We start from the raw sequence: 22,015 nt of genomic DNA on the forward strand, positions 1-22,015 counted from the left end.
CTGAAGCGCCACAAATCTCTCCGCCACGCAGGAAAGGGGGAAAAGCTGATGCATTTTCCCGCTGTCTCTGCGCACAGACAACAGCGCTGAACAATCTGGCCGCGGAGGGCTGGGCTCGTTCAGCGGCCTGCGCCGGGCCCGGTGCTGCAGCGGCCCTACCCGGGCCTCCCGGAGCCTCCCGGAGCCGTGTGCCCGCAGCGCCCCTGCCGTAGCCGGGACACCCGGGCGGCGGAGCGGGAGCGGGGCCGGGGCCGGGCCGGGGCGGGCGCGCAGGCGCAGCGCAGGGACATGGCGGCCGTGCGGGTGCTGCGGCGGGCGCTGGGCTTGTGCCGGGGCCGCGCCGCCTCGGGGGCCCGCCCGCCCCCCGTGCCCCAGCGCATCGAGGAGAAGCGCCGAGCCGCGCTGCTCGGCGGCGGCCAGGCCCGCATCGACGCCCAGCACAAGCGGGTGAGCCCAGCACAGGTGGCCGGGGGGGACAGAGCCCTGTCCCGCAGCCGCCGGGCGCACGCTGGCCGGGGAGGGCAGGCCGTGCACGGCGGGGCTCCGTTCCGCTCTGGGGACGCGCGGCTTCGCGTGGTACTGCAGACACCCCTTTGCGGGAAGGTTTCCTCAAACAGCGCTTAAGACTGCATTGCCTGTTACTCTGGGTAGAAAAAAGAACAATTGCTTTACTAATTCCTTTACCTCAGAGTGGTTATTGGTTGGCTGCAATGTGTGTGAGACATAGGGTACACAGAAGTTGCAACTTCTGCATGTCAATGGTAAATCAGTTCTAGGTTGCTTAACACTTCTGAGCAACAGCTTCATCTTTACACCACTGTGGCAAATTTAATCTGATCTCTGAGATGAATGCAAAGAGTTAAAAGAGTGGAAATAAAGCGGAGGAAAAGACAGGTGTGAGGGATGACAACAGGTGGGTTTTTAGTCTCCTGCCTCTGTCGTTCAGAATGTGGGCAGTGCTGATGGGAGTGACAGCAGAGGTTTGCTGTTTATTGCCTCTTGCTGGGAGACCTTTTCAGCGTGGTGCAAGGTGGTTTGTAGGCATCAAGGGGGTGGGAATGGCGATTCCCATGAAGGCTCCCTCAGCGATCACTCTGCCTGTCAGCAGTGTCCCTCTCCAATTATACAACATGTGAAGAGAGCTCAATCTTGCTGAGTTACATTCAAGACACTGACACACAAATATACAAGCACTTCTGCATGTCTAGGGCCTCAAACAGCTTATGTTTTATATAAACTAATATTGTGGCTTTCATTAGGCTTTCCTGCATTTCCTGCTTTTCATGAGCTTTTTGGCCTGCTGGTCAGATGGTTTGTAAAAGCTGAGCTGTGTTACAGTGTCATGTTGAAGCAGGGTCATGTCATCCCCTAAAGGACACAACCCAGGTGCCCTGCCTTTGCAGACAGATGCTGACCATGGTTGGAAAGAACAGATTTGTTCGGTAGTTTAAGATATAAAGAACTTTGCAGTCATTTTTTACTACATAACAGTGAGCAAAGGACATGTATATCTGGTCAATTGATTCTGTTCTTGGCATTTCACCATTACTTTACTTTTGCCTGTAACAGTGTCCAGCAGGAAAAAAAACAGAAGGATTTTGTCAGGAGATCCCTGCAGGCTGTCACACTTCCTCTTCCCTCTTATTTACTGCAATCAAATAATATTTGAGCACAATGAATTGAATCCTGAGCTGTTGGGGAGGACTGGTCTAGCTGTGGAAGGGTTCCCTGGTTAAGAATAGAAAAAAGGTCTCAATAGCAGCATTTAAATGTATAGGCAAAAATAGCTGTGATGCATTTATATCCTGTTGAAAAGTCTCTGAGATTGCTTCCTTCCTCCTGTGGTAGTGCTGCTCCAACAGTCAGCCTTCTTTTCAGAGTCTGGCTTGCATGAGGTTTGTTTTTGAGGAGGATAATCACTGCTATTTGCAGCTTTGGGGGCCTGCAGTTGTTTAATGGACCCTGTGTAACAGATCAGGTGAGGTTTTGCCTGATGAAACTGCATCTGCTGGGGGTCAGCAAACGGCCAGAATCACCTGGTGGCTCTGTTAATTGTTGCTTGCTCTGTTTCAGGGAAAGCTGACAGCAAGGGAACGAATTCTGCTGCTGTTGGACCCCGACAGTTTTGATGAATATGACATGTTTGTGGAACACAGATGTACTGACTTTGGGATGGACTCTAGCAAGAATAAGGTAGTTTTATTTCATAGAACTCTTGTTTCAGTGTCCTCTGCTATGCAGTCAGCCCACTGGTTGAAAATGGGCTCTTCTGTTCACATGTGATTTTTACTATTTGTTTTCTCTTTATGTATAATTTTGTTTTGTAAATTTGCTCTCATTACTCTCAGTTTCCATTTAATACCTTACAGAGTGTTCTGTTGTCTAAACTTGATACCTTTTTCATAAGGTCACTTGTTTGGTTCAAATACCTTCCTGGGAATTGTCTTAGATTTGCATTTTAAACAGTAGAGGAGGCTGCAGAGCTTTGTTGGTGCAATTTCATCAATCAGATCAGATTTGAGGGGAAAATCAAGGTAGATATTTCTGTTTCCCTACAGGTAGGATTAGAGTTCTTGGCTGAAACAACTCAGATCTATATTTATGCCTGCCAAACAACAGTCATAAAATCCTTGAGGCTTTTACAATCTGATCTGAATGTTTGGGAGTCCCAGCATTTGTAGTGCTCTGTTATCCATTTGCACCCTGCTTGCTGAGGCACTTTGTGGCTATGTGGCCATGTATCCTAAACCAGCATGGTACAGGGAGTTCCACACACACAGGGAAAATCTGTGCCCCCCAAAGTCTCTCACCATGGTGTTGATGCCTGATAATGTTCTGCCTGGGAAAAGTGTTCTGCTGTGCTCTGCTAGAAGGCACCAGTGAGCTGCTGGGGTGTCAGTGCCTGGTGCTGATGTGCCTGTTCCTGAATCTTCCTGCAGCCAAAAGCTGCTTGCTGTGGGTTGTTGGTGTGGAGTGAGGAGCTCTCTGTGTGTGCCCTGTGCTGCACACAGTAATTACAACTTCTGTTTGTGCAGCTCTTAAACCACTTCCTTGGCTTTCAGTCCTTCAGGCTGTGGATGAGGGAGGGGACAGCAGGGTTCCAGCAGAGGTGCTGGGAGTGGCAAAGGTGAAGGATTTGTTTGTTGGGTCACACGGGAGGCTGATGACACTTGGAGCAGGGAAGGATGTTGTGTTAGACCTCCTCCCCTCTCAGGGGATAGCAGAGCAATCATCTTTTCTCCTCTGTTGTTTTCACTCTGTTTCCCCAGCAAACTCAAAGAACTGCCAGAGTTGCCTCTCATTGAGTTACTCCATGCTGCATCTCACATTGTTGATAACAAATTGCTATTTCTGAAAATAGGAGGGGCAGCAGAGTCCTGAGTGTGACAAGAGGGTTAATTTTTTCCTTGTGTTTCAGAATTCACCCTTCAGTGAGCTGCAGATTGTGTTTACAGAGCACAGTTTCACAACAGATGACCTAACTGTGGCCACTGAGCTGGAATATTAGTTTAGCATTGAATTTCTCAGAGTCCCTGGAACTTTCTGAGGGTAGGGTAGGACTTGTGCTCACATCCAGACTGCTCTGTAGGCTGCTGGGGATTTTGGGAGTCACCTTCACGTGGCAGTGGCTGAAGTCCAGGTGTGTGCTGCTGTTCTGTGTGCCAGGGGCTGAGAGCAGTGCTGTGTGTGAGCCTGAGAAAAGGCACCAGGCAAGTGGGACCTTCCTGACAGCAAATCACCTGGGCATGAGTGCTCCTTAGAGTGTCCCTGCAGCACACACTTCCCCTTTTCCTTCCTTTTTTGTTTTAATTTTAATACCAAACAACAAAAAGCACTTCAGTGCTTGAAATTCCCTTTCTTACTGACAAGCCAGCAAAGTTCCTTTCCTGCTGTTGTCTTGAAGGAATTCTATATATTTTTTTATTAGAAAGATGAAGCACATTTTAAGACTCACAGGCTCCATTTCCTTGGCCAGTTCTTTTTTTCCCTTATTTACAGTGTGAAAAATGGGACAGGTCAAGTTCAAGTACTTGAGGTGACTGTAATTATATTTTTGGATCTGTCCAGGATTGGTTTTCATCCTGTATCAACACCTCAGAGGTTTGTGCACTATGTCCATTCTTTCAAAACCATCAGCTAGTCCTGATAAAAGGTACATCCTGTCCTGTCTCTGAGGGCATGATTTGTCTTAATTTCAGATATTCTGAATTTGAAGGGAACCTGCTAAGTTCCATGATCTTTACTCTAATACATAATGAAGATGTGATATTACCTGTAGTTTTCCTTTTTACAGCTGGGGAAAATCTTTGTGGAGCCCCCACTGCAGACATGGAAGATGAGACCTCCCAGGAAATCAGTCTTTGCTTTGTCTTAGTAGGAGTTTGTGGAAGTTTTAGGAGACATCATTTGTTGCATTTTCAATGAATTTGTCTGTTTTTAATGCAGTACCCTGGTGACAGCGTGGTGACTGGCCGTGGAAGGATTAATGGCAGACTGGCTTATGTTTTCAGTCAGGTAAAGTTTTACTTGTTGTTAAGTAGTGGGAACTTACTTCAAAGGACAAGTTCACAATAGTTCAGTGTGGCCATGTGGCAATGTACCTGTGGGAGGAAGCAGGGCACCCTCAGACAAGAAGCAAAAAAGCTTGTGATAGCATATAAATAGATAAAATATACTTTTTATGTTAAAATATATTTTTTATATTAAAATAAAAGTATTTCAGAGGAAACATCTTAGGTAGAGACTTATCTTGGTCACTCACTGTGAAAGGCTTTCTTTCAGATCATTAGTAAGTGCTGCTCTGTTCTGGGCCACAAAGTAGCCTTTGTTCATTTGCTGTCATGGCCAAAGTGGCTGTAGCTGTGTTACCTTGGAGCAAGATTTACTCTCTGCCTTTTTTGTCTTGGATGTGTGCTCCTTCCAAGGAGAGTCACTGGTACGTGGGCCTGAGCATGTGGAGAGGAGCCAAAGACAAACCTTCATTTTAGAACACAAGCAGGGGGCAGTTTTTGTATTAGTAGAATTTAAGAGTGCCCCTTCATGATACACCCCTCCCTTTTTATATTTAAAGACTTTTTTCCCTCCAAATGGAGCTGCCTCCTGAGATGCTGAACCTTTTTGGTTCAAATGTCAGTCATGGCCATGCTGTCTCTGTCCACACAGTTTTTGGGGCTTCTTTGGGAGTGAGACTTGATAGGAATGCAACAGAGAAACTCCCTGGGAGCTGCCTCTGGGCTCTGTTAGTGCCAGGAGGTGTCAATAATCCTCTTTTTCTTCTGGATCAGTCCCAGGGCCTGTTAGAGATTTTTCTGCTTAGGCATTTTGGCTGACACAGTCCCTACAGCACCCCTAGGACATAACTCATGGGTCTGGAATGGTCATGTGTGTCCAGGTTTGTGTTTCCTCCTTGTGAAGGATGCTTGTATTGAGCTGGGATCATCTGCAGGCTGCTCTGAGGGAGTCAGTTGTTTTGAAGCAGCATACCAAATACAGAGCACTGTAGGATTATGTTGTTTACTAGCAATAATTGACAGCATTTTACTGAAATTATTCTTTCCTTAATCTGAAAATTTGCTTTATTTTCAGGATTTTACTGTATTTGGAGGCAGTTTGTCTGGAGCTCATGCCCAGAAGATCTGCAAGGTAATATGGCACAGAAGAAAACAAAAAAAATTGTCAGCATTCTTTTTTCAGTCTGTTGTGATAATGACTTTGGAGAAAATGTTTGGTTACTGACTTTAGTGTGCTCTGATGTGTGCCATGCCTGAGAGTGGTGCCTCTGGAAACTTCCTGAGTGTGGGTGAGCTTTTCCAGGTAATGCACACTTTGTTAGATTAAGTTATGTTTTCTACTCTACTGCAAAGGGTGAGAGACTTGCCAAGTACAAATATCAATTAACTGCTCATTGTCCACTGGAGAAAAGAGGAATGAATTCGGAGAAACTTTTTCCTCTAAACAGTGTGCTGTGAAAGTGTGTAATATTTCAAAAGAAGGCAAATGTAACAAGTAAACAGCCTGAAGATAATCAGTTTTACAACTCTGAGGTCACCTTGACCCTGACAGTTTCTCTTATCAAACACTTGTGGCTATTTATTCCTGTTTGTCTGCTTGTCTTGTGAGAAGGGTTTTTGAACCCCGGGAGACAAGAACTCTTTCATGGATGAGTGTTGAGTGCTGTGTACTGGGAAATCTTCCTGAATTTTCTTGCCATGGAATCAGAAACAAGATTTTTGCTGTGGAAAGGCACAATGCCTTTTATGCTGTGGAAATAACTGTTCTTTGCCATACACTCCTCAGGAGTGTGTGGGTATAAAAGTAGAAAACTAGATAACAATTATTTGGTTTTACCTGGTCTTGATATTAGGAAGGACTTGAATTACGCTTTCACACTGGAGCTTTGTGGTGTCTGTCCTGGGGAGGGATGGAAAGGCACTGAAATGATGGGATGGTTTCTGGTGGGTGTTCTTTGATCTCTTCTTTCTAAAGCAGCAGGGTCTGATCACAAAACCAGAAAAAATGTGGGGCCTTCCTGGTTGGTGCTGCTCTTGGTGAGCCCCAAAGCTGGAAGGCTCTAAGGGAATGAGTTGCTTTGGGGGTCAGGCTTTGTCAGTGCTTTAGGAAGAACTTGGAAGAGCCTTGGGAAAGAAAATCCATATCCAGGTCCCTGGAAAACAGCAGAACATGTCAGAGAATTCTGGGACTGTACAGAAATAGTTACCACCAGCTCCTGTTTGGGCTGGAGTTTTGGGTCTCCTGCCCACTGACTTGAGTGGCACCAAGTGTCAACACTTTCTGTGTTTCTAGGCAATATAAAATTCAAGGCTGATGCTACAAGCACTCTGAAAGATGGGACTGGATTTGCAAATCACTTAAGTTAAAGATTGTCTGAAATAATTTTATTACAATGATTGAAAGGATAGGGAAAAGCAACTTCAAAATTCAAAATGGGGATTAACTGATGTTTTACAAAAATTATTTAGGAGCTAAAGCAGATCTTGATGTTAAAACAGGTCTTAACATAATGTGCCAGTGCTGTAGTGTTATGAAAATGGCAGACATTTTACTGGAATTTAATAATCAGGAATATTTTGTGCAAGGAATGTAAGGAATTCAGTCCTCCTACTCAAGGCTCTGTTATAGTATTGTGTATGATCTTGAGGCAAGTAACCAAAATGATCAGAGCCCTAGAAAACAGGATGTGGGACTGAATTGATGGTGCTTAGCCTGGAAACATGAAGAGCAATATGAAGACTGAAGAGAGATTTGAGGTACTTGAATGTTCCCAGAAGTAAAGGCCAAGAATAGCTAATTGCTCTCCCTCACTGCTGTGTATCAAGACAAATGTAATGTTTAAATTTCTGGAGGAAAGATGTAATTTAGTCCTCCCAAAGAAGTTCTAAAAAGGGCAATCAAGCATTAGAATATACAGAGCTTAGGGAGATTCCACAGCCACCACTGCAACAAACTTTGAGGAGCAGATGAGACACAGCTGAGGGGATGTTTGAGGTGCAGTTGAGGCCCCTTGTGAACAGGGGCAGCCCTCAGCTGCACAGCCCCTCTCCTGTGACCATGTCACAAACTCTGCATTATCCAGATCCAGTGCTGAGCGTGGAGATGCCCAGCTGGAAGGCAGATATTCTTTGGGGTTCAGCTCAGCTGGGTCAGTACTGAGGAGTTTGTGTTCATCACTAGATCATGGATCAGGCTGCCATGGTCGGAGCCCCCGTGATTGGGCTGAATGACTCTGGAGGAGCCCGGATCCAGGAGGGAGTGGAGTCCTTGGCAGGCTATGCAGACATATTCTTGGTGAGTAGGCTGCTGCAGGCCAGGCACTTTGGCATCCTCAAAGGTGGGCACAACATGCAAGTGGGTGTTTGTAAGTCGATGTTAAGGTTATTGTTCTGTTACAGCCAAAGGATAAAAGGATAATAAGACTCAGACCTTGGTTCTTTTCTTAGCTTTGGGCACATGTACCCAAGGGTCATGCTGAGCTCTGTAAAGCTCTGTGATCCAGTGTGTAGTGAGAATGGGGATGTCCAGTGTTGATTGCTCTGCTGAAAGTTTTGTGTCCTAGACTTTTTCTCCAAGGCGCACTGCTGCTCATTTTTTCACAGAAATGACATTCTTTTATATGCTGCTAAAATACTTTTCATGAAGTTGCATGCACAGAACACTGTCCTTTCAGTAGGAAAGCAGGTGGGATGTCAGGTCAGTCAGATGCTGCCAGGTTTTGGGGTGCAGTCTGGGAGGAACAGTTACAGAAGTCGTTGTGACCCACTGGAGCACCAAGCAGTGTAAGTGGATTTTTGAACAACACACCGTCCATGCTGGATGGCAACCTTTCACCTTTGTGTAAAATTCAAGCCAGTGCAGAAACCTGATTATAAAAAATCCCTCCCTCACCTGGTCAGTAAGCTTGCTTCTCCCTCTGAGCACAGTGTACCTACACATTCAAATATCAGGGACATCCACTCCTTCCCACTGCAGGCTCAGTGCAGGTTTTTCCCTGGCAGCATCTACTGAGGTGGCTCATGCTGTCCCTTTTGCAGTCATTGCATGGCAAAGGGAATCAGCTGTATGGGAACAGAAATAAGAAACTTATTTTGGTTCAATTTGCATCAAGAGATTCTCTCCAGATATTTGTCTGCCAGTAGATAAAACAGTCCTGTTTGTGATGGTGAATTCTTGCAGAATCTGGGCACAGATTTAAAGATACACTTTGGTAAAACCAGCTGGGTTTTTTTTCCCATTTTCAGAGAAATGTTTTGTGTTCTGGTGTCGTTCCCCAAATCTCCCTCATCATGGGTCCTTGTGCTGGTGGAGCCGTGTATTCTCCTGCCTTAACTGATTTCACATTCATGGTGAAGGTAAGGGTTTGTCCTCAGCTGCTGCTGGTGGCATTGATCACACACTAAGTGACCATATGGGAATGGGTATTTTCCAATATGATCTCCTGCTTTGGATTTTTATTTTGCATGAAAAATTGAGAAAAACTTTCCCAGGTAACTTGTGGACAATTGCATTTTCAGTGGATTTTAATGAAATGTAGCCTTTTAAAGAAATTTGTCCCTCTTCTTATTTTAAGGGAAGTCTCTAGAGGCTGTGGCTGTTCCTTGGGTGCTTTTGCAGCTTGGCACTGGCATTCACTGTTCCTGCTTTTCCCCTACCCCAGGACACATCCTACCTGTTCATCACTGGGCCTGACGTGGTGAAGTCTGTCACCAATGAAGATGTCACCCAGGAGCAGCTTGGGGGTGCAAAGACACACACTGCAGTGTCTGGTGAGAGCTGGGGGCTTTACAGAACATGCTAATTGTGCTCAGAGTAAATGAGAGTAAATGGGCTAAACAGCCCATTGGCCAGTCCAGATGAGTCTGAGGGACAAAGCTGTGCCTAAGCACGGGATCTGACTCTGCATCTGCTTTCCTGCAGCTCCTGTGTAGTAACAGAACATGAAGGGAGAGTTCTGGGGTTTGGAAGAGAAAGCAGCAAACCCACAAAAGATGCTAGAAGTGGGAATACTGTCAGGGAGTAGGGCTTAGTGAAGTCAGCCTGGGGTGGGGATTTTTTGTTTGTTGTCCAGACATTTGCATGGGTTGAAAGATTCTCAGCAGTCCCTTGTTTGCTCACTAATGTGATTGATTGAACTGCTTAACTACAAACCAAGTGGCAGTGTGAGCTGAAGCACTTCTTCCCTCTTTTCCTCTCTGTGAAAACATCTGTGGGTCATGAATCTTCTCAAGACTCAAATGACTGCAGGATCTCAAATTCTGTGTGAACTGAGCTGATGGTGAACCAAAACCACACACCCAGATGCTGCCCAGATCCAGCCCTTTTATAAAAAGCACTTGTAGTCCAACACTTGGGTGCAGCACAGTAACCCAGTCAGAGTTCCAGAAGGCTGGAGTCCAGGTAGGGCTGTGCCAGCTGATAAACCACTTCACATTATTTGACATATGAGGTCAACAATGCAGACCTGTTCTGGAGGAAGTTTGACACAGCACATGTTTTCTAGATATTTTTAGCTGGTCAGATTTGGTGGCTTAAGACTCCTGATTGTTAACAGCTCAAGTTTAAAGAGTCCTGCTGTTGCTTGTTTCTATCTTTATTGATACCTGTTTGGAAAGGACAGCTTGCACAATGATTTCCATGCCTGCTGTGCTGTGTCTGTGCAGGAGTTGCACACAGAGCCTTTGAGAATGACATCGATGCTCTGCTGAACCTGCGGGAGTTCTTTAATTATTTACCCCTGAGCAACCGGGACCCAGCTCCAGTGTGCGAGTGCCATGATCCCAGGTAAGGGCAGCCTGGCTGAGCTCTGGGCTCTTGGGCACTGCATTTCATGGCTTCTCTGGCTTCTGGGCACTGAGATATGGGTGCTCTGTGCCTGGGATCTTGGCAGATAATTCTGCATTCTGTATGTGAATATGGGAAGTGTTCCAACATGTGTGTGTTCGCTGTTAGGTTTAATTCTGTTTTTTGAAAGGGCTGTTGTTCAGGCTGTGTGCAGAATTTGGGGAAAAGCAATCTCTGCTCAGGTGGGCTGCCCAGTCCCTTACAACAAGCAAGAGAGGTACGAAACAGCACATGGAGTGGCAGTGGGGGGAACTTGCCCTGTTCTGTCAGCTGTGTCTGTTGGATGAGTTCTGCTTGTAAGGGTTAGAGGTGGGCAGGCAACAAGGAGGCAGAAAGCTTTGTGTGTTATGTACTTGTCTCAGGCTCATTGTGGAGTTGGCAACATAATACAGGAAGAACTTGAGCCATTTCAAGAGGGGAAAAATGGCAACTGTCTGGACTTTTATCAGGGAATTTTTGCAGGAGCTGAGAGACAGCCAGAGAGCACAGGACACTGAGCAGAGAGCCTTGCTAGGGCTGGAAGGCAGAGAATGTCAGTGCAGTAAAAGCATTCTGACCCAAGCTCCAGTTGCACTCGAAATTCAGCCTTTCCCTAGGGAACCCTCAAGAGGCTGTTGCATTCTCCTGCATGGGAGTGGTGCCTGAATTTGTTCCTTTCAGCTCCTCACATGTGGGTGATATGTCCTGGGGCTCTTCATGTGTGATGATTTTAATCTGTGAGTCTGAGGGTTATTTTCTCTTTATCCCTCACTGTGCTTTTCAGTGTCTGTGTAAGTTTGTTTGAGGAGGTGCTTTTGGATTGATTTTACAAATCACTGTGCTGGTCCCTGAGATACATTTCTCACTTTTTTAAAAAGAAATTTGCCATTTTCTTTTAGAGAATGGCCTGACAGGTCAATTAATTACTAGTCCTAAATTTTGCTGAGGTAGGTGTTGATCTTTAGGAGCTCATTAAACTGTGCCAGTCTGGTTCTGTTCTATTCTCAGCTGCTCTGGTTTGTTAGTGACAAAACCAAAGCAAATATCTTGAGTTGGGGGATTATCTTTGAGGTTATCATGGTCTTTATAAACATTCAACAAGTTGTACTGGGACAATTGATATCTACAGACTTGATTTTGGTGTTTTAATTTCACTGTAGAAGCAACAGTCCATTTTTTTAAATCAATGTACTTTATAACAGGCAGTTTATTTGTGAGAAGCAGTCAGTGAGGTTGTAGCTACTGAAGTATAAGAGATTTGTGTCCCTTAAGAAAAAAAGAACTGATCTTTTACAAGGCATGAGATATAATAAAAGCAATTTGTACTAAGAACTTCAGTTTAGTAGCCTTTATACATGTGAAGGCAAATATATTTGTTAAATTTATTTGGTTTTATGGCAGCATTTCCAATAGCTCTCCCATTTATGGTCCTAATGCACAGATTGGTATTATTTCATCTGGACAAACTGACATCTTAATAGATTCCTTCTGCTTGGGATTGATGTGTTTGATCCTTACAGCTGCTCCAGTCCCAGTCTGTTCCTCTAGAGTAATTGCTTTCTTATTGCATTGTTTTCACCACACAAGAAATTGCCACAAATTAAATGTAACCTACTTGTGCTTTTATTGTGAAGTCCTGGGGCTGTTGAGGGTTGTTTGATTGGTTTGTTTTTCCCTCTATTCAGGTAAGTTGTTTTTGGTGTTGAAAAATGCCAGCCTTGGCTGCTGAAGGTTGTGTTGGTGAGTGTGTGTTGGCAGTGCCTGGGTTCCAAGGGCTCACAAGCTTCTTGCAGTACCCAGCTGTCCCTGGTGAGATGTCCCCTGCCTTTGGGAGGTGTCTGATGCATTGCATTTGCTCCATGGCATGGTGGGATTTTACCTCTCTCTGTGTCTCTGCAAACCTCTGGAGGAGGTTATTGCCAGCTGTGGTAACCAGGAGCAGTTTGACTTGTGCACTGAATGAAAGCCAGTGTCCATCTGGTGAGGGTGTCTCCCCTGTCACAGGCTGTAACAATGAGCAGCAGTTCTGTCCCACCAATGGGAGCTGGGACAAACACTCTGAAGCCCAGTGAGTGCAGCAGCAAGCTCCAGATGTCCTGTGTCTGTAGACATTTGAAGGAGATTTTCAAACATGGTGTCCTGGATAATGTCTTTGTTTTGCTGATGAGTATTTTAATGCTGTTAAAATTTCCTTCAGCACTGTGAATTTATGGGAGCAATAATTTCATCTTTTCACTGCTGTCCTTTGGGTACCACAGGTCACAGAGCTGTGTGGGACAGAGCTTGGAGCACATCTGTATCTGCTTTACACTCAATAAAGTTTAGAATTGTTTTTATCTTAGGGTTTAGTATGTTAAAACAAGTTTAACTTCTTCACATTAAGGTTCCATTGTATCATTTTGTGGAAGTGTTTGTGTGCAATATTTGTATTTGTATGGAAAAAGCACTTGAAGTGTTGCTGTCAGGTTTGTTGTATAAATGGCTGTCTCTTCCCTCCCCTCCCTCATCCCGTGTGTCTGAGGGAGCCCAGAGGCAGCCATGGGGCTGCACTTTAAACTTTTGTCTGACTTTGTCTAACTGCACATCACTTTCTTCAGTTTTGAATTGTGTGGCTAGAGCCTTGTGTTGTCTTATTCAAAATGTACTAAATCATGGCATTGTTAAAATATTAATTCAGTAAGAACTCCCATAGAAACACCATTTGTTACAGAGATCACTATTTTTATGGAATAGCACAAATATTATACTCCCTGAAACCTTCTCAGTGGTGACTGATAAAAATTGACACCCCTGCACTGAATCCTCAGACCCAGTGGGTGCCACTGCTGAGTGGATCCCTAATGAGGGTAATGTGAGCAAAGCTGGGGAACTGATCCTGTCACTGCTGATGGCATGGCAGGATCTGTGTTACAGGAAACCTCCACGTGGAAATGTGTCACTGTAAGTGGAGAAACAGGAGAGTCTTTAAACACAGCCTGTGAAGGGAAGACACAGGGTGGATATGTTTTCTCTGTATGTTTTTCCCACTCTGCTTGTTTGGGGTGGGGAAATGAGCATGGAAAGGTTTGCTGCAGCTCAGTGTGTTCAGAGCTCCGGGTGACAGCGTGGGCAGGCAGGTGAGTGTGCAGTTCTGAGGTGCTGTGTGTGGCAGGGAGCCTCGGGCTGCCCTGGGACAAGGGCTCTGCCTGGCAGCTGCAGGGACCCCGTGTCCCCTGCAGCCTCTGGGCTGTGCCCCCAGGGTGCCTTGAGAGGCTGACCCAGAACAGAGGCTACACACAGTTACAGGAATAAAGCAGGTGTTTATTAAAGGGCCCTAAAAGGATACACCTTGGGCAGTACCAGAGCCCAGCTGTGGCTCTGCCCACGATGGTCGACTGGTCACAAGTTTTCACACTTGTATACGTTTTGGTCCATTTACATAGTGGGATCAATTGTCCAATTACAGCTTCAGGTTATGAAGTTCCATCTCCTGCTTTGCTCTTCTCAATTTGCTGTTGTTTATACTTTGGGCCTGAGGCTGTAACATTTGTTCTTGGTTCTCAAGCTGGAAAGGGATTGTTTTGTCTAACTACCCTGTGAAGAGAATTACTAACACTTAACATGAAGTTCAGAGTCACACACTAAGACAGTAGAGAATCTGAAAAATACAGAAACTAAAACTTAAGGCATCAGCCAGCCCCGTGTGTCCCGTGAGCCGGCAGTGCCCCCTGCAGCCCGGCCGCCTCCCGGCCGTGTCCGCCCCGCCCCGCCGGGCCGGGCTGCGCGGGGCTTCCTCAGCACAGCTGCCTCTGGGAGAGGGGTCTCCTTCAGCAGGAGGCTGCTCAGGCTGCCCCAGATTAACAGAACCGCTTCTTTTCTCCATATCGGAGGAGGTTCTGAAGTTTCTGAGAGGTGGAAATGTTTAATTGAATTTTTGGTCTTGGTGTTCATTTGGTCTTTAAATGTTGTTGCTCACACTTCTCTCCACAGTGACCGTCCTGTTCCAGAGCTGGACACCATTGTCCCAAGTGAGTCAGCCAAAGCCTATGATATGCTGGATATCATACACTCTGTAAGTCTGACAGTGTTCACATTAAAGATGCATATATTACATTGTGGGTCTAAATAATTCACAGAAACCAGGAGAATGGCACTGAAGATACAGATACTGTTACTTATTTATTTCAGTCTTTATAAGTGACTATTGCTACCTGTGAATGGGCAACAAAAACTGCAGGGGAAAAATATATTTTAACAGAATCCCAAGATTTGTTTTCAGGTTACATTTTATGCTCTATATACAGATGAAGGGTGCTGCAATTGAATTCTTTCTGGGGTCAGAACCCCCCTTGAGTTCTGTTGCTTGGCCCCTGCCTGAACCTTGGTGCTTCTGTCTTGGATTCTGGCAGTTCTGTATAAAAGTAATAGAATGCACAGATTTACCCTTCCCTGTTTATGCTGAGATAATGTACATATGCAGTACAAGAAAATACGTCTATTTTTTTGAAATTACAAAGTTTGCAACTGGTTGCATTTGGACTCATTTTAGTGGTGAAAGCAAGCTCAGGGTATTTTTAATCCCTGGATTCTTCCACTGTGATTTTCAGTACTGTGTGTAATGAAAGTTAAAAGGTGGTTGTAATATAAATCATTAGGTGAATTAGGAGAAAACCCTCAAGCCCTCCCACAGATTTTGGGAAGTATTAAGGAAAGAAATAACACCACTTTTATACTGCTTACATTTTTCACAACTTTTTAAAGACTGAGGCTAATGAAATGACTGGCACACTGCAGTGTATTTGGGAACAGCTGCCAAAACCAGATGGAACTGGGGAATCCTGCTGGAAGCCCAGGCAGCCATGTGTAGGTGTCGCTACTGCTCCATGGATGATTGTGATCTCCTGGAACGTGCTGAGTTCTGATCGTGCCTCATGCACCAGGGCTGTCCCTGGCAGGGCACACACAGCTCCAGCCCGAGGGAAGTGCAGCCACAGGGGTGTGTGGTTCCAGGGGATGCTGCCTGGGCACTGTATTCCCTGCATTCCCTGGGGCACGGCCAGCACTGACCCAGGGCTGTGCTGGCTGCTCCACGAAAGGGCTCTGAGCTTGCCAAGACAGAGAGATTACATCAAATGTGTCACAGGGAGCTTCTGGGCTCCAGGAAGTACTGTTTCATCACTGGAAATCGCTCTGTAAGGCTGTTGCTAATTAAGAGGTGAGAAAGAAGTTCTTAACAGGTGATTTGCATTTTGTTCTAAGCCAGGAAGAAAGGCTCCCTTCAGTCATAAAGGTGTTCCCTGATGGAACACTCAACTGACAGTTTTGGTAGTCTCTGTAGTTAATTCTTGCAATGAAGGCTGCAAAGACTAAAAGGTTTTTCTCCCTCTCTTTCCTTCAAAATTCTGCAAGTTCAGAACTCTTTTAAAAGTTGCAATACTAAAGTAACTGAGTTTGTGTTTGCCTGTGTATTTATGCACCTCTGCTTGGCCTCATACGAGCTCTGCCTGCCTCTGCCTTGCAGATTGTGGATGAGAGGGAATTCTTTGAGATCATGCCAAGCTATGCCAGGAACATCGTGGTTGGCTTTGCCAGGATGAACGGACGCACCGTTGGGATCGTGGGCAACCAGCCCAAAGTAGCCTCAGGTTAGAGCCCAGGGTGAGCTCTTACAGTGCCTTGCCTCTGTCTCTCCCTGCACACTGGGTGAGGTCAGAGCTGTGTGCTGTGTGCTCCTCCACTCATTCTGTGGTGTTCCACTGCTTGCTTTGTCTTGAACCTCACTGTAATACAGCTGTGAAACAAACTGCAAACCATTTCTTTAGTGGCTAACAAGGTGATCTTGATTAAATCAGTGCTGCATCCAGCCCAGGAGGAGCAGCAGCTGCACACAGGGTGGGGAAAAGAGCATCACTCATTTGGCAGCAGCCTGCAATTAACTGGGGTAACCATAGCATGGAAGCCTCACACTTCCTTCCATGGCAGTAATAACCCTCAAACTCATCTGTAGGTGAGGGGACTTTGCCATCTCACTGTAAGTGAACAGTGCAAAGCCTGCAGATGCACAAGTGTGGAGCTCTTTACCTCACACGCTTTGGATCTGAAGGTACCACGTGCAGCTCTAGCTAATATCACCCTTCATAACTCTCAGGGATTTTGCTTTCTCTCCTTACTCAGTAATTTCTGAAGTGACCTTCCCTAGTCAGAACATTCTGGTTTTCTTGGTTTTTTAAATTCTTGTATCTATTTGTTTGGAAAAATCAGATGACCCAGTATGGTATTTCATTCATTTCATCTCTACAAGATATGACCATCAAGAAACTAGACAGAAGGTTTTAAAATAAATTTAACCTTCATTTAGCATTTTAAATCTTAATAGCTCATTTTAACATTTCATATAGAGGCTTTGATACAAAATGTGTTTTGTTTTAATATAGTTGTAAATAATATAATTCTAAATGGCACTGAAACAGAAGCACTTCACAGTGTGTCTACCAGAAATGCTGATTTTTCTCAAAAATTGTTGGACTGTTTAATGTTTGTGGTTTTTTAATGGAGAACTCTGTTACCTTTCAGTATGACTGATCTGAAAAATACTAATGAAGAGAGAGTTACAGAAAAGTGTTTTAAATTACATGTATGATATTAAACTGTTATGTTTTGGGATAGAAAGTCTTTGCACACAGAATCAGAAAAATGAAATGAGCCTTTGAGTGTAGCTTATTCTGTGATCTTAGTTCTAAACCAGGAAAGCTTCATGGCAGATTATCTCCACACTATCTACAGATAAGCTTTTCCTTTGTTTTAAGAAGACAATACAGCTAAAATAGTGTGATTTTGAGTTACCTTGAATTACTGCAGATCCCTGGAGTTGCTAACCCCTTTTTGTGTGCTCTTAACCCCAGGGTGCTTGGACATAAACTCTTCTGTGAAAGGAGCCCGCTTTGTTCGGTTCTGTGATGCCTTCAACATCCCCCTGATCACGTTTGTGGATGTTCCTGGGTTTCTGCCAGGTATGCCTTACCCTTAGAGTTCATGTGGTGCATGATGGTGTTGGTGCTAAAAATCCATGTTCAGAACTCAGAGAAGACTTTTGCTACGGTAGACTTAAACCAGGTTTTAAATTCCCACTTTTTGGGAGAGAAATTCTGTATTCTAACTCCAGTAGTCATCACAAAGGATAGTGAAATGTGCAAGAAATTGCAGGAAAATGAAATAGTGCCTAAATAACCAGTGTGTCAGGAGTCACAAGGCTTTGCTGGAGTTACCTAAGGAGGGAGACACATCACACAGCCAGGTGATACTGCAGTCTGCAGCAGCCTGCCAGACACACTGGGATGGCCAGTTTGCCAGAGCCAGGCTTGGGGACACCATGCACTGGAAAGCTCTGTCCTGCTGCCAAAAGCTGTGACTGGGACCTGTGCAAGGGGAAAACCTGCATTCCCTGGAGATGCTGCCCTTGTTCTGAGTGCTGTGAGGTTACACTGATGGCTGTATTATACCAAGGTACATGCTGAGCTGTGTTTTTAGGTGTTGTTTGCCCCCTGCAGCTCTTGCTGGGCAGGGTGGCAGCAGCAGACCGTGCACCGGCTGTGCTGGGCCAGGGGAGGCAGTCCAGGGCTGTGTCCCTGGTTGTGGGACAGGATGGGGGGAGAGTTCACTGCTGGCTCTGGGAAGGGAGCAGGGGCAGCCAGGGCCACTGGAGGATGTTCCACCCCCATCTGCTGCCCAGAGGGGCTGTGACAGCTCTGTCACTCACACCTAGGGCTCTGGGTAGACACAAAGGAGAAAATCCCAACCAAATAGTTTCAAGAGATAAAAACCACTAAAGTTTACTGGAAAACTATAGAAAATTAAGGAACATTAGCAAAACAGTAAATGCAGCATAAGATCACTTATCAAAACATAGACTTAGACCACTGAACATAGAAAGCCTTTAAACCCATTCAATGTCACGGTCTGTAAGAAGAGAAGAAGAAGAAGAAGGAGGAAGGGAAAACATCAGAAAGACAGAAAAGATACAGAAAATTAGCTTCCAGCTCCTAGGTTCCAGTGATGTAAAACTCCAAGATAAAGGTAAAGGACAATGTGCTTGCCTCATGCTCAGGCTTCTTAAAGGCTCTTTGATGCTCCAAGACACTTTTCAGTGGAAAATGCCTGTATTTAGAGGTACATCAGTGGGGAAAGGGCTGTGATGAGCCTGCTTTCAGCACAGGCTCTCTGAGCAGGTACTATTAAAATGACCCATTACAAAACAGGTTGAGAGAGGACTATAAATGTTATACAATCAAGTCTAATGTTAATACTGTTGTATAAACCATGATTTACCTTGAGGCCTCTGCAGTTCCCAAAGCATTAGAATGTGACTATTCCACATTCCAGTTCCTGTTTTAACACAATGGAGTTGGCACATTTTAACCAGGAGTTCCTCTCCTTCCTTGCCAGTGTAGGCTCAGCCACCTCCCCTGGTATGGACCAGGCAGTGGCTTGGTGTAAGCAGACACTCCAGCAATGCAGATTTGAGCAGTTGCTCAGAATCCAAGAACCGTTTCCATATAGCTAATACAAAGTAGTGACTGCTACTGCACAATAAATATTGATTGATACGGCACAATAAAATGTTGGTTTGAAAGCAGATAAATGGAAGGGGAAAAAAAAAGACAAACCTGAAGAGATGAGACCTGAGGTTTGATTATGATCCAAAAACTGCTGTGTTTTAAGGAATTTGGCAAGATTAGCCCATTAGCATTAGAAATCTCAGATTAACTAACAGATTCTGTTTCCTCCTGCTGGTCACATCTGGAGTCTTGAAAATGCTCTAAATGTATTTTGTTCCTAGGAAGGTCCCATCTAGCTGAGCTTGGCTTCTCTGACCTTCCATGCAAACAGCCGCTGCTCTGACTGTTGAGTTGCTCAGTATCTTGCAGAGAACACTGCCTGGCATCATCTTCTGCAGGGTATTAACATGGCTGTGGTGGTGGTCAGGTTTGCTCCTGGTGATGGATGATGGGCTTGTGTGAATTCCCCGGAGTGAAGCAGTTCCCTGTCCTTTGCAGGCACGGCTCAGGAGTACGGGGGGATTATTCGTCATGGTGCCAAGCTGCTCTTTGCCTTTGCAGAGGCAACTGTGCCTAAGATCACTGTCATCACTAGAAAGGTAAGCTGGCAAATTCCATGGAGGTCTTCCGGAGTTCCTTTTGAACCAGTGGCAATTTTAGTTAAACCAAGCTTTGTCCACCTGTCCCAGTGGTGCTTTCTATCATTGTCACATCTCTGTTTGTCCCATTTGGTAACACCTCCTTGTATAACATTATGAGAGGCCACTTCTATTCCCAGACTTAGTTCCTTCCTTCCACTTGTCTCTGTACCCATCTGGAACTCCCAATTTCTGCTCCCTGCTTTCTCTCTGGAATGCCTTCACTCAAGTACTTGTCCTGTGTCACCCAGCCTGTCTCACTAAGGACATGCCATCTGTTTGCAGCAATTCTGCTTTCTTGCCTCTTGAGCCTCCCTCTGCAAACCCAGCACTGGCTACATGCGTCTTCTGCTGTCTGCAGGCTGAACACTCACGTGGCTTCTTTTCCTCCCCAGACTTCTGCCATGCTCTACCTCATCTTCCTTTCTCCATAAGGTACCTGACACCCTACTGCCATCAGCTCTGGGGCTGGCACCTTACAACCTTAGTCTTCTCCTTGCTGCTCTGCCCCTCTTGCTTGTTTTTCTGATACTCTCTTGGCTTATCACAGTAAAAATCTAAAAGAACTTTCTGTTCTTTGCCTTCTCTGATTTTTCCAAGTATTTCCATGCAGTGTTTGTCCATCCTGCAGCCCTGCTGCACTGTTCAGTACTGCCCTGACAGGGACTGCACTGCAGTTTGCTCTGCAGTCCTGCAGTATCTGTTCATCACTGCTGTCTGGAGCATTTCCAGTTCCAGAGTGGAGCACTGCAGAGCCTGAGTGCTGCACTCCCTGGCCAGGAAATTCCAGAAGCACACTGCCTGCTTGGTTTGTGTGCATGTGCAGGGTGCAGGTTGAGGCCTGCTGGTCTGGGTACACACTGACCCCTTTCTGCCTGCCTTGCAGAATGGGCTTTGTCAGCAGCCCCCTTCCTTGCTCTTTTGGGGCTCTGGTTGAAGTGGTGTCTGTTCCTAGGAGATGGCTGCCACAAAGTGGAGATGCTCACGCTCTCCTTCAGAGTAAACCCCCAGCTGCTTGTCTCTGGACTAGGCAAAGCTGCAGGAGCAATGCAGGCTGTTGCTGCTGCAGGGCCACTCCTGGAGTGGCTGCCCTGGTTTGTGTCACAGGCCTATGGAGGTGCCTACGACGTGATGAGCTCCAAGCACTTGCGAGGAGATGTGAACTACGCCTGGCCCACAGCTGAGGTGGCCGTGATGGGAGCCAAGGTGAGTCCAGGCCCTCCTCACTGCGGTGCCAGCACCATGGCAGGGCAATACTCCCTCACCTGGAGGGCACGGCCTGAGGAACTGTCACTGACAGAGCCCTTCTGTTCCCAGGGTGCTGTCCAGATCATCTTCAGAGGAAAGGAGGCAAATGCAGAGGAGGAGTACGTGGATAAGTTTGCAAACCCTTTCCCTGCTGCTGTAAGAGGTATGGTTGTCTCCCACACTGTGTTTCACTTGGTTTGCCATTGCATGGAGATAAAGTTGTGCTATTGAGTAAACCTTTTGCTAACAATTATGTTATTTAGGTAAGATAGTTGTATCTGAGTTAGAAAGGTGATGCTTAACCACAATCTGTGCATGTGGACAACATCTGGACACGACACACCTTCAGCTGCAAAGACAAGGTGAAAAGCAGGGACTGCTCTGCAAAGTGGATTTTCAGTTGTGGAGGTAGTGGAAGGTGTCTCAAAATCCACCCTTTTCCTTTATAGCACAAGGTGCTTTGACAATCTGTTATACAGCCCTCAATGCAAAGCAGTGGCCTGAAGAAAGATTAGGGCCAGTTATGTTCTCCAGAACTCTCAGTTCTCAAGTTTTTCCACTGTTTCTGCTTCCAGTTTTGGAGCAGTAACTGTGCTCTAAAAGGCAAGTTATATTCAGAATTAAAAAACAGACTCAGGAATGTTTCCTTCTCAGTCTGTTTTAAATGTAGTTAATTTATAACTTGTGAACTTATTTATTCCAGCCATTGTTTTGATTTTGCTAACTTATGGGTTAGCCTAGGCACAGAAGGCTGGGAGGCAAACACTTCATGGTTGGTCAGGTTGAAGGTTTTTTTGTTTTTGTCTTTTGCAGGGTTTGTTGATGACATCATCCAGCCTTCGACCACCCGTACTCGCATCTGCCATGACCTCGCTGTCCTGGCCAGTAAATCCCAGTCCAGTCCTTGGAAGAAACACGCCAACATCCCACTGTGAGGGTGAGCAGGGGCTGCCTGTGCTGGGAGACATTCTGAATATGAGTTCTAGTTAACTCTCTGGTTAATGGAGGGCTGCTTGGCAATAGAAATAGTTCTTTTAATTTTGATTTTTGACAATAATCATCAATAAATCATAGCATATATTTAATCTGGGGGTCTGACCAGTTTGCCTCTCTAAACCCTTTCTTGGTGGTTAATACTCAACACACCCTGCCCTGCCTGCTGCAGGTGAGCTGTTACTAATTGCTCAAGGTCAAACATTCCCTCATTCTGTAGGCCCTGGAGGTGGCTCAGTCCTGCCTGAACCACCTCCCACCCCAAGG

At 45.6% G+C, this 22,015-nt stretch overlaps 1 protein-coding gene across 1 annotated transcript; it reads left to right on the forward strand.

Moving 5' to 3' along the window:
• Nucleotides 1–232: 232 nt before the first annotated feature.
• Nucleotides 233–21,840, forward strand: PCCB (propionyl-CoA carboxylase subunit beta). Its single transcript, XM_074546970.1, has 15 exons — nucleotides 233–447; nucleotides 2,074–2,193; nucleotides 4,447–4,515; nucleotides 5,587–5,643; nucleotides 7,693–7,806; nucleotides 8,757–8,867; nucleotides 9,173–9,281; nucleotides 10,176–10,296; nucleotides 14,305–14,386; nucleotides 15,836–15,959; nucleotides 17,217–17,324; nucleotides 19,368–19,468; nucleotides 20,615–20,713; nucleotides 20,825–20,918; nucleotides 21,569–21,840. Exons 1-15 carry the CDS (start codon nucleotides 289–291, stop codon nucleotides 21,688–21,690), a joined length of 1,590 nt encoding a protein of 529 aa, XP_074403071.1. The 5' UTR covers nucleotides 233–288; the 3' UTR covers nucleotides 21,691–21,840.
• The last annotated feature ends 175 nt before the right edge of the window (nucleotides 21,841–22,015 follow it).

This window comes from Zonotrichia albicollis, chromosome 9, assembly GCF_047830755.1.
Source record: "Zonotrichia albicollis isolate bZonAlb1 chromosome 9, bZonAlb1.hap1, whole genome shotgun sequence".
NCBI lineage: Eukaryota > Metazoa > Chordata > Aves > Passeriformes > Passerellidae > Zonotrichia > Zonotrichia albicollis.